The sequence below is a fragment of the Corvus kubaryi genome, unplaced genomic scaffold (genome assembly GCF_017639235.1).
Source record: "Corvus kubaryi isolate FWS band 111438036 unplaced genomic scaffold, C.kubaryi_AGA036_p1.0 133, whole genome shotgun sequence".
Lineage (NCBI taxonomy): Eukaryota > Metazoa > Chordata > Aves > Passeriformes > Corvidae > Corvus > Corvus kubaryi.
Window position 1 is genome coordinate 7,226,114 of NW_024580667.1, and position 15,818 is coordinate 7,241,931.

A 15,818-nucleotide genomic window follows, 5' to 3' on the forward strand; every position below is an offset into this window, starting at 1 on the left:
GGTTCAATGTCTGTCTCATACATTAAGTCATAAAGCAGTGGTTATATGCTGTCAAGACTGCTGAACAGCTTTCTTGATGCTGTAGATAGGTTTCCTTAAGTCATCATTCTTCCTGAGTTACTTTCAGCAGAGTCAGCTATTTATATGTTTCAACATAGACTTTTTGATTAACATCAAAATAATTTTCTACATAAAAGGTATTTGGTGGAAGCAAAAAATTTTTACTCAGATTAAGATGGTTTTGGAAAGATGTTAGCAAGTTTGCAAAGTTAAGAACTCAAAATTTTAGAAAATTCTTGAATTAGAGCTGCTTTGGTGCCCTTGGTTTAGGCTGAACCCTGCTTAATTCAGTTCAGGATATGGACATCACTCACAGTGCAAGCAGCAGTTCAATACTTAGACTCATAGTTCAAGACTCATAGAACAAGACTCATAGTTCTTGTTTAGTGTGTGGCACAGAAAAAAAGATAAAGTTATATGCCCTCTTTAAAAGCATTAATTACTTGCATAGCATTGCTTGACAAATTTGTAGATTATTTAGCTGTCTGAGGCAGCTTTGCTTTTTTCCCTCCATTATTTCCTTAATTCACCACAAATCTTCCCATTCTTTTCAATAAATGAAGTAGAGGTCCTATTGACTTATTCTCACCACAAACCTTTCCTGTGCTCAAAAGCGGTATGTGCCAGAAAATTAGAGATATCCCTGCAATTTATGTGCATTTTATCTGAAATAATGTTCATAGTTAAAATTATTCTGGCATTTCCTAATGTTTAGCTGCTTATCTTTGCTACCTTTATAATATATTCCCATTATAGTATTTTGAATGTAAATTAAATCCCATGGATTTCTATTGACACGTACTTAATCTTATCTCATAGTTATGTCACTGAAATAAGTATATTTTCACACTGTCACCAAGCATACTAAAATAGAATTTTTCAATGCAAGACTGTAAAAACATTTTTGTTGGCAAATGAAATCCTTGTATGTGCTGATTCAAGAGTCAAGAATGGGATGAGATGTGTGATCCTTTAAGCACTAGCACTTTAATAATCAGACCTATTCACTTTTATAAAATGGATTTCATGCTTTTGAAATGCATTTCTGTAAAGCTTTTGAAGGTGAGGGAGGGAGAGGTTACTGCTGGTGTCAGTGGCAATAGAAAGAATGTAAGCCCCAATCTCATGATTAACAGCACTTAATCAGAACAGTTTATTCAGGAAAGGATTTCTGTGCCAGTGAAAGCTGTGGTTCCTTAAGACAGCACTCAATTTATCTTTTTCTCTGGTGTGTGAGAAGTAAGTAGTGAGGAATTTATTTTCATTGTCCTCAGTCTTGCATTTAAAAGACTACCTTTCTCTCTCTAAATATTCATATCTAATTTTAGTGCTGTCAGTGAGATTAGTTCACATAAGGATGTTAACATCACTTAAATTGCTCCAGTGCTGACATTTAAGGAAAATCTATAAAATTTGTTCTAAGTGCACCAGATTTGGATCTTCATGCTTGTCACCAAAGCGCTAGAGTTGAAATTACAGCAAAATTGTTGTGCTCAAAGAAGTTAACATTTTAATGTGTGCATGTTATTTTATGCCAGATGCAAGATCAAACCGTAATTTTGATAGAAGGGTTTAGAACTGGTTGCTCTCTTATTAGTGGTGTAGCTGTTGCCCCAGACAACCCACTCTAACCTGTGTGGTAGGCATGTTTTATGTTTTGTCATTGCTGGGAAGAAATCTCTGGCTCATATATGTAAGAATGATCAAGCAGCTGCTCATGGCAAGGACCAGTATTAGAATCATGGAATAGAGTCAAACTCCAGACCCTGCATGGGACAGCCCCAGAATCACCCCATGTGCCTGAGAAAGTTATCCAAGCACTTCTTGAACTCAGACAGGCTTGGAGCTGTGACACTTCCCTGGGGAGCCTGGTCCAGTGCCCAACCACCCTCCAGGTGAAAAATCTTTTCCTGATATCTAAAGCTTCCCTACTATCTCAGAGTCTGTGTGTGTGTGGCTACATACATCAATTTAATGAGCATTGTTCTCCACCCCTCTACTATTGACCTCTGTCATCTTAGACTTTAGGTAATTAAAGTACTTTTCTTAATAGGCATCCTATTTCTATCAAGGCTGGATTGTGATTTCGACTGTAGATCTAACTGTGGATTGAAACCATAGAATACTAAAAGCATTCCTGAGTGGCATCAGTACTCTGTGCTTTTGTAGCAGAGAATCAGAGAACAGCTTAAAAAGAAATGCTGTCTTCATTTTAAGAGTTTGGACACGTCAGCATAGAATTAGCTTCATCCTTCTTTACAGTCCTTAAAGCAAGGAAAAAAGAGAGGTAGAAACACCATTTTCAAACCTAAATGCCTCTCAGGATTATATGATGTTATTCACACTCCAGACTTTCATGTAGGTTTTGTTTAATAGTAACAGTTTAGTTTAGTTTAAAAGCCAGACCTCTCAGGCTGGGGTGCTGTCCCTGGCAGGGTCAGGATCAAGCCCTGTGAGGGGAATCAAACACAACCCCGGGTGGCTGGGCAGGGCCAAGGGAATGGGCTGCAGTTGGTTCAGGAAGTCTCTCTGTGGTCAGAGTCAGGCACCTGCGCTGGTTCTAAGTCAGCTCTGAGCTTCAGCTGCCAAACTTTGAGGAGAAAACATGCTTTTAAGGCTCTGACACCAGGAAACACTTTTGTAGCGCAGCTGGAAAGGATTTTACTTGTCCCTCTCCCCCGTTTGTGAAAATTCACTATGGTATCTCTCTGTTTTGTTTGGTTTTTTTTAATTCAGGTGATCCACCAGGCTAAAAAACCAACTTATTTTATTTTGCATTTATTTACATTTGTTTACATTTGCTTACATTACAATGCTGCGTTGGATGGGCCCCTGAGCAAACTGATCTATTGGTTGGCATCCCTGCCCATGATGGGAGGGGACTTGAAACTAGACAATATTTAAGGACTCTTCCAACCCAAGCTATTCTATGAATCTGTGATACATTAATTTGTATAAATTTAATATATTGTTATTTTCTATTCTAGAAAAAAATAGAAGACTTGAATGCTGACTGGAAGGCAATACACCACTTAATTCAACAACTAAAGGAAAAGTCAGCGTTAGCAGCATTTGGCCATCTATCTTCAGGTGTCTGTAAGTGCTTCAAAACATGTATTTTTTTAAATTAATTACAAAGAACACATCAAAATGAAAATGAATGGAGACAGTCTAAATTAATTCTGCATCTTTAAAAGTGCTACTATGGCATTCAAGTTGGTTTTTTATCATTACCTTTCTATTTTATGCAATGTATTCCAGGAGACAAATTAGATTGTGATTTGATGAAAAGGTTGCAGAATGCTTTTCAAATTATTACTGTTTCAAAGTAATTTTTCTTTTATTCCATGACGAGGTGAGATTTTTACTTTCTACATATGCTAATGGAGGAAATACTACAAAGGGAGACAAATTATTTAAATTAAAAGATAATAATGTTATAGGTCAAGTATCTCTAAATTGGTCACAGAATGAAGTTCTGAAATTATTATTACTGATAGGGCAATAAAGTGAGACTGTTTCAAAACAAAGCTTGTCTATTCACAGAGAAAGTCATATGACAACATGGTAGGAGTAATTCTGCAGTTAAACCCTAAGTCTGTGATATAGATCTCTTTGTTTCTTGCATTCATGAATATGCAACAAGATACCTGATCTCCATTTCATTTGAATTATTTCAACAATATTTATATTAGATTATTCACATATCTCTTTGCACCTCTTGTTCCCTACAAGGATTACAAACTCATCTTTTTTTTCCTTGATAGATGGATTTTATTTCCCAGTCCTTTCCTTTGAAATGTAGTGATTAGGTAGGGGTGAAAAAGAAACGCTTCACGGAAACACTGTGCTCAATCTGAGTTTCTAAAGTCTCTAAGATTCTTTACTTGGTATTGAACCATTTCAGTTGCTTGAAAGAAGAATGTTACCTATACAGTTTGGAAAGCTGCTCATCATGAGTGGGAGCAGAAGGAAATCTGTCCCCCCAACCCCTGTCAGATTGCCTGTAACTCAGGGTATGATACAGCTGCAGTAATCAATCTTGGAGTTGGATTACATGTGGGTTGTTGATCTCTCTTGTTTTTAACATGCTTTAGTGGGTAACACACAAGGAATCTTAAATTGGAGAATTCTGTACCTTCTACAAGTGACTCTCTAGGACAGCAAAGCAAAAAGCCCTTTTTTTTCAGAGAACTACATAATTGCTCCATAGAGAGAGAATCCAGAAATTTCAGTACCAAAATACAGTCCAGCTCCTGCCCAAATAGCATGTGTGAGTTCAAGAAAAGATGTCTTGCTCGTGACATGTTGAATCTTACTGAAAAGGAACTATTGTTTGGTTTTAGTCCCTTAGGACTGCTGTGGTTCCGTGGCAATAATTTCAATTTTCTAAAAAGGGCCAAATGCCGCTACTATATTTTTAAACTAGAGGACAACAGTATTCTTTCTTTGCATGATTTTGTTCCAAGGCATTCTATAGGAATTCATGTAATTACGTGGAGGGAATGAAGGAGATGGGTAATAATTTTTTGCTGTGCTAAACTTGCTGTGACAGTTTTCTGTGTGAACAGGTTATGTCAGGTTCCAGAGGGAAAGAGTGTTGGCAAGTTGTGTATCTGCTGTAACAAAAGAAATTGTAATAATGGAACAAGAGCCAGAACATGGAGTAGTAAAGGAGTATATATTCTTATATTACCTCACCTCTATCTGAAGAATTGCAAAATTACTCACCTTAATGCAAAATGTAGTCTCTGACTGCAAACATTTCTGAGACTCAGCAGATGGAACTATACATGCAGAAAATGAAAGCACTGGTGTTCCATAAAGGATTAAGCAGGAAGTAAGACAGATTTCCATTCTATTGTCAAGAGCACTAAAATTTGAACCTGTGCTTATAACACTAATTCATAATTTTTCTTTATTTGAGTTTACTGTGATCACATTATTATACTTATATTGACATAGAACTGTAGAGTTCAAAAGGGACCTGGGGAGACATCTATTCCTTTTGCTTAAAGCACAGTCAATTAGTGCAGGTTGCTCAGGGTCATGTCCAGTCAGGTTTTTAATATCTCCAAGGATGGAGACTCTACAACCTCTCTGGGCAACTTTTTCCAGAGTTGAGCAACTCTGACAGAAAAAAAAAAAAAAGGTTTCTTCTTCTATTCAAGTAGAATTTCTGGTATTTCGGTTTTTGCATGTGCTTCTTATTCTGTCACTGGGCTTCATTGAAGACAGTCTGGATCTGTCTTCTTTAGTCCTCCAATTAGATATTTAAACACATGGGTATGATCCCCCTGAGCCATTTCATCTCCAGGCTAAGACAGCAGTTTTCCACAAAGATAGGAAAAGATATCTGCTACTAAGGTGTTTTTGTATTTCACTTAAAAGAATGGGAGAAGAGGAGGGAAGAAATTGGATGTCATGGGTCTGGTCATTCTGTGCTATAAGTTCTGCACTTATTTTAACCCCTTACAGATATTTTTATGGCCTTATTTACTCTGTGCTGCTGACTCTCATGAACCATAGGGACTCAAACTGGCTATGGCAGAGCTAGCTTTAACCAAAAGCCTCCCAAAAGCTAAACAATATCATTAAAGGTCATTTTTAAAGAAAGATGCACAAAATTATTTTGGAAGGATTTTTTGAAGCAATGGCAGTATCTCCTGTTGATAATTATTCAGTTCCTGATCCTATAGAGACATGCAGGGACATCAGGATTGAATAATGTTGACGTGTATTTGAGACCAGAGAATGAAGACATAACTGGCTTATCTCTACAGCCCTGTCAGGTGTCATTTGGTCTGGTCTGGCTACAAGAACTCAGAGAGAGAGTCTTAATAAATTCCATCTGGTAGCTGTTACAGAGGTAAAGCACCCTGGTTATAATTATTTCTAGGTCTGCATATTATAGTTTCTTCAGCAGAAGAAGCGTTACAAAATAGTCCTTAATATTCCATGAGTCCAGTGTGCCCTCAGGCATAAGGAACAATAATTACTTCTCCGGCTCAAAAAGTGTACTTAGCTGAAGGGTATGCCTAAAACCTTAGCAAAGATTGACTTCCAAGATAAGATGAATCAGGAAGAAAATCATACTTGCTATCTGTACTTGACAGGATAATGTGAAATGGTGTGAATGTCTCTATCCAAATACCTTGATGCATTGCTTAGCCAGCAGTTTGAAAACATTTTCAACAGAGAGAAATGCAGTTCTGGAATGTGCTTTTCCAGGAGGGGGAGGTTTTAATAGCATCATTAGCATTTATATTACTTCTTTTTCTTCTTTTATACTGAAGTCCTATCACTGTATTTACTTAACAAGTAGGTAAAGGTATACATTGCTTTGTAAACCCCTCTGAATCCATAGTGGGGTGGGAGGCCTTCCTGACTTGTTCTGGAGGAAGATATTTTCTATAATTTGTCTTCACTCCAGTAAGATGCCAGGGGAAAATTTTGGTCACTTTTATTTAGAGCTATCTTGAAAGTACAATTTCTTTAAAAGGATGTGTATTTATTTTTTTATTTTATTATTAAGTTATGCTGTACTTGAAGTCAGTGAAATTTTAAAACTACAGATGAATCTAGCTGAATGTACTTGAGCAACTATTTTTACATTTTACATATTCACCTAATAAAACTCTGAGTGATATATTATCTTAATACTCTTGCAGTTTAACTTATTCAGTAAACAGTACTTTGTGTACAAGCAATTTCATTTTTTCTCCCGACTGCTTACACAAGTTTTTGCCCCTTTTTTGTCTTTTTTTTTTGTATCAAATGCCTAATCAAGTGAAAGAGAGAAACGTGTGACTCTGAAATGAAGACAAAAGTTGAGTGAGAATTATTATCAATTACAATGGTGAAAATTCTTCTGAAATTAAGTAGAATTTGTCCCTTTAAACTTTAAAAGTTATCAATCTTATTTTGGAGAGTCATTTGTAGCAGGTCTGAAAAAAGATAAAGATAAAAAAGGATTGGTTGTGTTTAACAGTTTGTAGCAGGGTTGCATTTGACAGAAAGGCTTTATATGCACTGTTAGGTGTTGTACACTTACTACAAATTAGTAATTTGAGGAAAGCTAATACTGCATCACCAGAGCTCACAGCACTCACCATCAGCTTTAGGTGTCTTTCTTCAAATGCCTGCAATCAATGCTCTCCTGTGCTTTCAGTATAACTTGCTTTAGGAGTAGAAGTCAGACACTGCAGACGCAGCGCCAAAGACTGGGCCTCCCTCTTCTGGGGAAGAAGGCTTTTCAGGACTTAGAATGGATGAAGAAGAGTGGGAGAGGAGTGAGGTATCATGCTGAATCCATTAGATATGAGTTGTGAGGACTGTGAGCTGCACTAAGTTCACCAGCAGCAATGGTGGTGAAGAGAACTCATCACTTATTAGCCCATATATTCAGCTGGGGTGTGGGAAAAAGATTCACAGCAGTCAGTCACCTCCAGAGTCTGTAATATCTTGAGTCTTGTGGTTTGAATTAAAACAGTGATATTTGTGAATCTGGGGAAAGTAGCGACAACAGAATTTAATTTGCTTATCCTTGGTATTTTAGTTGCAGGAATATAGTATGTCTCCTTCTGTTTGAGAAGTTTAGTTTGTTTTCTATTTCTCTGTGGAGCAAATCCCCACCTGGACTAGGCATGCTGCTTTGTTCTAGGCTTTTAAGATCACATACAACAGTTCTTGAAAAATACCAGTTACTCAGTGTATGCACTGCTGTGGCTTAATGCAGCTGGAATTCATATTCACTGCTTGCAATAGAAACACGTACTGGTGCTATTAAAAATATACTGTTCATGAGTCTGTAGGTTTTTGAGGAAACTTAGCACTAAACAAAAGCATGTATGTGAAAATAAATACCTTGATGAAAACTTAAAGTTGGAAACTAAAATCCACTTACCTCAGAGGCTGAAAGTGCTTCTGTAGTGCTAGTATGCATCTGGAATTTTCTTTCATTTTCATAATAAATGCATAGTTGAGTTATTTATTATTCCATACTGGTTACATCTAAGATAGAGAGACATACAGATGGACATGGCAGTGTCCTTCATTATGAAGACTGGCCTGTTAAATGTCTGATATGATATTTGGTTTAACATTTTCAGTGGTGATGAAGGATTCTTTGTTTAGGAAACTATAACCATTGAAATATATTCATTTCCATGGACTTCAGGGCTGGATTGTGTACTGTTCCACTGCCTCTTTAAAACTAACAAACCATTTGTATTTAGGAGATAATCAGGAGACAACAAGAAAAATGTAAGGAACAAAATGACAACAACTAGCTTTGGGCAAAAAATGCACAATAGATACATTTTCTTTTTTGTCGTATTCCATAGCTAATGTGCTCTGAAGCAGTCATTGTTTATATATTATGCCACTGTTTGAGTGAACACATATGCTGTAGTTCAGTACTTTTTCTCAGAATTTCCAAAAGCTAGTCTTAAAAATCTTTGTGCACTTTGTGCATATGTGTATTCAAAGGGCGTATTAAAAACAAATGTACAAATCAGATATTTGAGTGTCTGTGTTGCTTATAGCAGTTGGCATAGTGTAATTGAGACCAAGAATACTCAAAATAATTCCTTGGGAGGGACTTAACAATCCATGGATGTGTGCATCTACAGTGTTTTCAATACTAATGGACATGTGTTGATATTTAAAGTTAGATTGCACATAGTCTTCACTGTTTAGAGGAACTTCATTGTCAACTATTAAAATGATTTTATGAGGGATGTGGTAGATACTTAATTTTATGAAATCATTCCCCAGAGAGTTGAACAGGTAAAAATTCACAGCATGCAACTGTTGGTTGTTGTAGTAGTTCTCCACTGAATTAGAAGGCAGTGCTACTGCCAGCAGTCCATTTTGGTTTACTTTGGTTTTAGGACACCAGTAAAGAAGACCACTATCATGAGTTGTAGTAGAGTGAAATACTACTTCCAATAATGATCATGTGTCTAGAACCATGTAGTTTCTGATAATTGTGCAGGTTGACTCTAAAGGAAATGTCTATTTTTAATATTAACTGTAATTTGGTTTAACACTATGAAAAGTTTTACAAAAATAAAATGCAAGAGAGAAATTGAATAGGTAAAAATGCAGTGGGGAAGTATCACAGAAAATACCCTGAGCTCTTAAATCACTAGAGATCAGTAACAGTAGACTCCTCCTTTAGTCAGCTGGCCTAAAAAAGATTGCTCACACTTGTATAAAGTGGATTAGTAAAAGAACAGATTACTGTCTTTACCTTTTCTTTTGGATGAAGGAATAAATAATGGTTTGTATTTATAATTTTAGTAGACTTGGGTTTGAGTCATTTTACTTTTCAGACTTATGTAGTAAAGAGGTTCAGAGATGCCAGCCTGAAATGACCCTATTATGTGTAAATTGCCATATATATGTTTTCCCCTTTGTATTCAGGAAAGAAGTGTCTAATCATTCCATCTGATTTCCATTAAGAAGCTTTTTTACTTCTCACATATGTGACACATCCAGCAAATAACAATATGGCACAAAACTGAATCTGTTACCACTTGATTGGAGATTTTTCCAGGTCAGGACCCAGTTTCACAAGCAGTTCTATTTTTCAATACAGCTGACATCAGACACAAGCTGAAGACAAACTTGTCTAATAAAGCTTTCAGATTCAATTTTCTCTCTGCATATAGCTTCAGGAATCTCTGGAGGTCATTCACAGCATGTGCTGTAACACCAACAGGGAGAAGTAATGAAAAGCATCTATATAAAAAGCTGACACTATGCCTTCCAAGCTGTATGAATAAAAACATGATAAGCAAGTTTAGAAGCACAAATCTCTGTTATTCTCAGAATTTCTGTTTTGATCTCTATAACATATATTGATTTGAGGATTTGCTTCTGGATTTTCTGACAGGTGAATAATACGTGCAAAATATACTTAAGCCATAAAAGCCTAACTTGAGTAAAAACCAAAATCTGTGTACAAATTACACCTTTATATTTAACATCCTATTTCAGGGGTCTTGCAGTAGGTTCCTCTTTGACAGATCTGTAATAAACAGGTGTGACAGTGCAGTTTACAAAAGGAATGTGAACTTGCTTTGTTCAGGGCTCAGCTGATTAAACATAACTCACTCGGGATTACAAAGAAATTTTTTTTGTACCCATACCTATGATGAAACATAAATGAGAAAGTCAAAACAGGAGTTGGCTGCTTTGCTGTTATTAAAGACAATATGGAACCAAGGTCTACTTTTTCTATTCTGTAACAAGTTGTTGAAGCACAGCAGTCAATATTTATGATGTAAATAAGATTAATGCTATCATTAGTCTTTCAAAGGACCACATTCACCTATTCCATTTTTAAAATACAATCTGGTATTTTCTTCTGAGGAGCAAGCTTTGCAGCTTGTTTTCTTTCATTTAATGTCTTGATCAATAGTCAGTAGCAGCAGGATATGCCAGATTTATTTTGGTTAAATCCCATGAAATGACAGCATACCGTAGAATTCCTCAGACTGTTATTGAAAAACCTATATCAGATGAGAGCACAGAACTAAGTTACAGTTATGGTTGGACTTTTTTATATGGTTCCCATAATCTTGGTAATAGAATCCAGTATTGGCAATTTTCAAAAAATGTGGCAACTGTCATTTTAAAAAACAGATAGAATCAAGAATTTAGATTAGTTTATTCTGGAAGCTATGGAAAAAGGGAGTAGAGTTCCTAGCAAAAAAGTGTCCATAATAAAAAGGTAGTTTATGTCCTTTTTCAGTTTTTCTGCCTAAGTTTCTAGCTTTCCATCTTTAAATCACTTTTTTTTTAAATAGTGTTTTAAACCTACTCTCTCTCTCCCTCTTCTTTTTGTTACAATAACCCAAATTACTGTGGCATTTGACTATCCAGATAGCATCAGCCTGCAAATAGCAGTAATCTCTCTATTCTGTTTCTTTTTGTATAGTAATTAGGCCTATTGACAATTACATTGCATGAAAATCTCTTTAATTTGCTAGAATAGTAGAAAGTGATAGGCCATTCTGCACACAATCCTCTTGACCTGTCTGTTCTTTGTTGACTCATCCCTTTAAAAGAGCAAAGCAAGCCAGCTTTTCCTTGTGAAGGGAGCAGTGCTCAGGGATATCCTGGTCATGCCCTACCTGAGTCTTTGACGTCCTCCCTAATATTTCTGTTGTGAATGGGGCTGCCCTACAGAGAAACAGCCAGCCAAAGAGCATGAGCAGAGTGGAGGCTACAGGGAATGAGGAATAAAGCTCACAATTGCTTCTAAGGTTTCTGCTCTAGTCAGAGGGCATGAGACAATGACAGAAAGACTTGCTCCTTAAACTGTAGAAGGCTAAAATGAGGAAAAAAAGGTTTATATGAAGTTTGTCACTGAAATATCTGACTGCTATCTTTATATCCGTGTGGAGTAGCAGGGGACATGAAGTGGTGGAGATAGGCAAGAAGAGATTTGCATTACTGATATTTTCTTTAACAGTAGATTGGTGGTCAGACCACACTTAAGTTCCCAAATGCAATTCTTCTTAGAGTGAAACTAAAATAGAGGTTAGTTTGACCTGAAAAGTAAGCATTATAGGAGAAAACTTGACAAGTGTTTCACAAAGTATTACCAAGCAAGATATTTTAATATTTCTCATGAAAGAACAGAAGGTGCTTGTAGTGATTTCAGGAATTCCTTTGTCAAAACAAAGTGACAGTGATGGTGTTGCCTTTGAACAACTGGTTTTAATCCTACAAGACTTTTCACTTGAAGAATAAAGGTAGACTTGGACATTTTTATATAAATTCTGTAATGCTGTTAAATTAGCTAATAACTGAGCTCTGATTATTTCACAGTTTCATCAAAACTGTTATGATTTTTTTTTTTTTTAATGACAAGGTACCTAGAATTCAACGGGTTCCTTGTTATTTTGTATCTGTGTACAATTTTTACACCCTTTATTCAGAGTTCCCCTTGGCTAAGACAGCAATTTATGCCTGTTAAATCAATGTGTAGATCTTACAAAATTTAGAAGAGGCGATTTTTATGAGACTGTAAAAGTTGGAACTGCTGGAAGTGTGGTTTCTTTCTTATATCAAAGAATTAGCTGCCAAAATTCAGTTACATGCCAATAGCAGTACACTGGCATTGTAGATTGTTGTCATATAGATTGTCATCCAATTGAAAGCTGCATAAATCAAGGAACTTGTTACTTTTACTGACAAAAGGAATAGTGAGAGGTGCTTGCATCATTTGTGACAGATGTAGTCACAACGTTTTTTATAAGGCAAGTCTGTGACAGAATTTGATTTTACAGCACCACAACTGCTGTAGCACAAAACATTCATTTTCATGAAACCCTTTTGTAACAACTGCTCACTGAAAAAGACGCTTATCCTTTGGGAAAAAAAAAAAAAATGCCTTGCTTAGGGGCATAAATTATACTGCTTTTAAAAAATGCATATGGAAGTTTCTTTGGCTACCTTTCTTTAGTTTCTGTCTGTTTAACTCTCACACTCACTAAAAGTGATCCATTCATACCACAGCCTTTTGCTTTCCAATTTTTAGTGGCCCCATCAATCATGCTGAACTCTGCCTAAGGAAAGGCTCTTGGAGGATGCCATGGCAATGTTATATTACTAAAAGGAGACTGAAAGGTTTGAATGGAACAATAGGTCCAAGCGTATTAATGCTACCTCTGTTTACAGATCTATATTACAATCTTCAGTTGGTTTTGTACTACTTGTCCCTGGTCGAGTCATAGTCTAATTAGGATCAAATGCTGAGGATTTAAAGTTTTTTCCACTACATGTAGAGCAGTCAATTGAATTGTTTATGTACACTGTGCCAGGATTAGTCCCATATATTATCTTCAGTCTTAGCTGCTTCCTTCCCAAAGCATTCTCTGTCATTACAGTATTTCCAATTTGGTTTTTAGAGAGTATTTGAAACTGAGAACATAGCTGTACAGGACCGTGGAAAGACTGAGGATGGCAGGGACTTCTGGAGGTAATGTGGTCCAACCCCTATTCAGGCAGGAGAACATAGAGGAGGCTGCCCAGGATCCTGTTCCTGTGGTTTTTGAGTATTTCTGAGAGTGGAGATTCCACAAACTCTCTGGTTCAACCTGTTTCAGGACTCCCTCAAGAGCATTTCCTGATATTCAGGGGGAACCTCCTGTGTTTCAGTTGTGCCCATTTTATTGTCACAGAGCACCGCTGGAAAGAGCCTGGATCCACCTTCTTTGCACTCTCCCTTCAGATATTTATACACGTTCAAGTGGTTCCCCCTGAGTCTTCTCTTTTCTAGGCTGAACAGTTCCTGCTCCCTTAAGCTTTCCTCATGTGACAGACATTTCAGTCCCTTAATCATCGTTGTGGTCATTTACTGGTCTCTCTTTAGTAGCTCTATAGCTGTCTTGTGCTAGGGATCTGAGAACTGGATACAGTATTCCAGGTGCTGACCAGAGGGGAAGGATCAGCTCTGTCTAGCTGTTGGCAATGGTCCTCCTATTGCAGCCCATGATGCTGATAGCTCCATCACTTTCCCGGGGTTTGAGGTGAAATTTTCATTCCGTGGGTCCTCCATATTATCCTTCTTGAAGATAGAAGTGACATTTGTTTTCCTCCAGTCTTCAGACACTTCTTCCATTTGCCATGATCCATCAAAGTTTGTAAAAAGAATCCTCACAATGATTGCTGCCAGCTCCCCCAGCACTCACAGCTGCATCCCATCAGAGCCCATGGACTTTTTTATACATGTCCTGTTTGCTGAGGTATTCTCCAACCTGATTCTCTTCTAAAAAGGGCAGTTTTTTAAAAACTCTAACTTCTGTACATGGAAATTACCTTGAAGTACTTATTATGATCAAAGGAACTGTTAACATTCCATTTCTAGGTATCTTGCATATATAGAAAATATTTGCAGAAGCTCTTCGCAGCAACAGGTCACAATGTGAACTTTTTGCTATGTGGCACAAATTTAACTTCACCCTAATGTTTATTTACATTGTGATGGACACAAGCCTACCTATGTGGCTTATATCACTGAAATTCTTAGTGTTTAGTAGACTCTACCTATTTTGTATGTTCTTATTCCTGTTGCAAATCATTGTTTGTTATTGAAGAGTTTTTCTTTACATTGAGTGAAAGACATATCAAAACATCTTGCTGTTGTGTTTGGAGGGACTTGGAAGAATGCATTGTACAATAAATAGCTTAGTCACACTGCTGCATATAAAAAGGCGGACGGTAAGAAAATTCTATCAGATCTATCTTATGACAAAGGAAGAAAAGTCTGGGAAAGCTGACACGTTCCTACAAAATTTAAAGTTCTGATGTTGTTTATTAATCTAGTAATGGTAACAGTAACATTTTAGAAACCATAACTTTTGTAGTTATTTTTCAAATATAGCAGTACACATTCACTTGTAAATCTTTTTTTCTCCTAAGCATTTTAACCTTGACTTTCTACTTTCTTTTGAACCTCTAAGGTGTCTTTAGTTTCAGTCCCTCCATCCCATTGCACAGACTATTTTAGATCTAAACTTTAATTAATAATCCCATAAACTGTCAGCTTCTTTTCTTTTACCTGTAATTAAAATTATATATAATCCATAATGATTTGTTAGGAGTCATAAAGAGCTTCTAGAAGTAAAAGTTAGTCTAGGCATTTAACTTGTATTTTAAACTGATGACAGTAACACATAATGTGAATGTTCCCTAAGTGTTCATGAAACTAAGTATAAAACTTTTACCCATTTATAGTCTATAAAAATTACTATGTATGAAATATACCTGATACAGGTACCAAGTCTTCTTTTTCTAGGAATTGTTTTTACTAAATATTCAAGGCTAAGAAAATCAAACATTGGTGTTGTATTAAAATAGGAAAGACTCACTTTGAAACATGATTTTTGTCTTTAAAAGCTGGCTAAAATGTTAAGAAAATGTTAGCTTTGAGATACAATGCTCTAAGGATGCATATTTTCCACATTTAGAGCTGTGGGTGGAATTTTGTTGGCAACAATTTTTGATCAACATAAAGACTTAGATATTCTGAGTTCAGATCACTAGAAAAAAACATTCCTTGCTTTCAAACTTCAAAGTTGGTGGGCTTTTTGAGGTAATAAATTTATATTATAATATTTAATCAGAGTTCTGTTGGAGACTATTTTCCTTTCAGAACTCCTTTATGACCTGGAACACCTCGCAGGTAGCTGTAGCCCCTCTGCAAAAAGTGTTACTGGCAGTGAGCATTTTGCAGGGAGGGGCTGTACTGAATGGGAGAACTTAATGTACTCTTAACTTTGTTTCCTTGACATTGAAGGACAGACAGAGATGAGACAATTCATCTATCACTGGAACAAGTCTAAATAAATCAGTTTCAGAACTGTCTTTCCAGATCTCTCCAGGAAGTCTGCTTGGAGTTTAAGAATATGATCGTGGATGGTCTAACCCTGTAGAAAAGTGGTTGCAATGACACAGCATAAGAAAAAAAAAAAAGAAAAATGCATTTTAGTAGCTGACAGAACTTCACCTGTGTGCTATTGTGGAGTTTAGTTGTTCCAAGTCCACAAGGATAAAGTGCTCATAAAATGGCACTGAGATTTCCCATGGAAAAGCCAAACGTTCCTGGTGTGCAATGTCCCAGCCAGCAAACTGCTGGTTTTCCCACTGAGAGAATACTCATTTGTCCTGCCACTAAAGAAGTCAGTGTTGCATGTGTTATAACAAATTCACTGAGTGATGTCATCTGAGTGTATGCCATA

The 15,818-nt window shown here is 36.6% G+C and overlaps 1 protein-coding gene across 11 annotated transcripts in view; it reads left to right on the plus strand.

The window, feature by feature from the left end:
- DMD (dystrophin) overlaps positions 1-15,818 on the plus strand; it is a 1,181,561-nt gene that overhangs the window by 837,271 nt on the left and 328,472 nt on the right. For all 11 annotated transcript variants that reach the window (XM_042035506.1, XM_042035543.1, XM_042035536.1 and 8 more), the window contains one exon: positions 3,048-3,156. In XM_042035506.1, the coding sequence (XP_041891440.1) occupies positions 3,048-3,156 (109 nt within the window). The remainder of the gene's footprint in view (positions 1-3,047; positions 3,157-15,818) is intronic.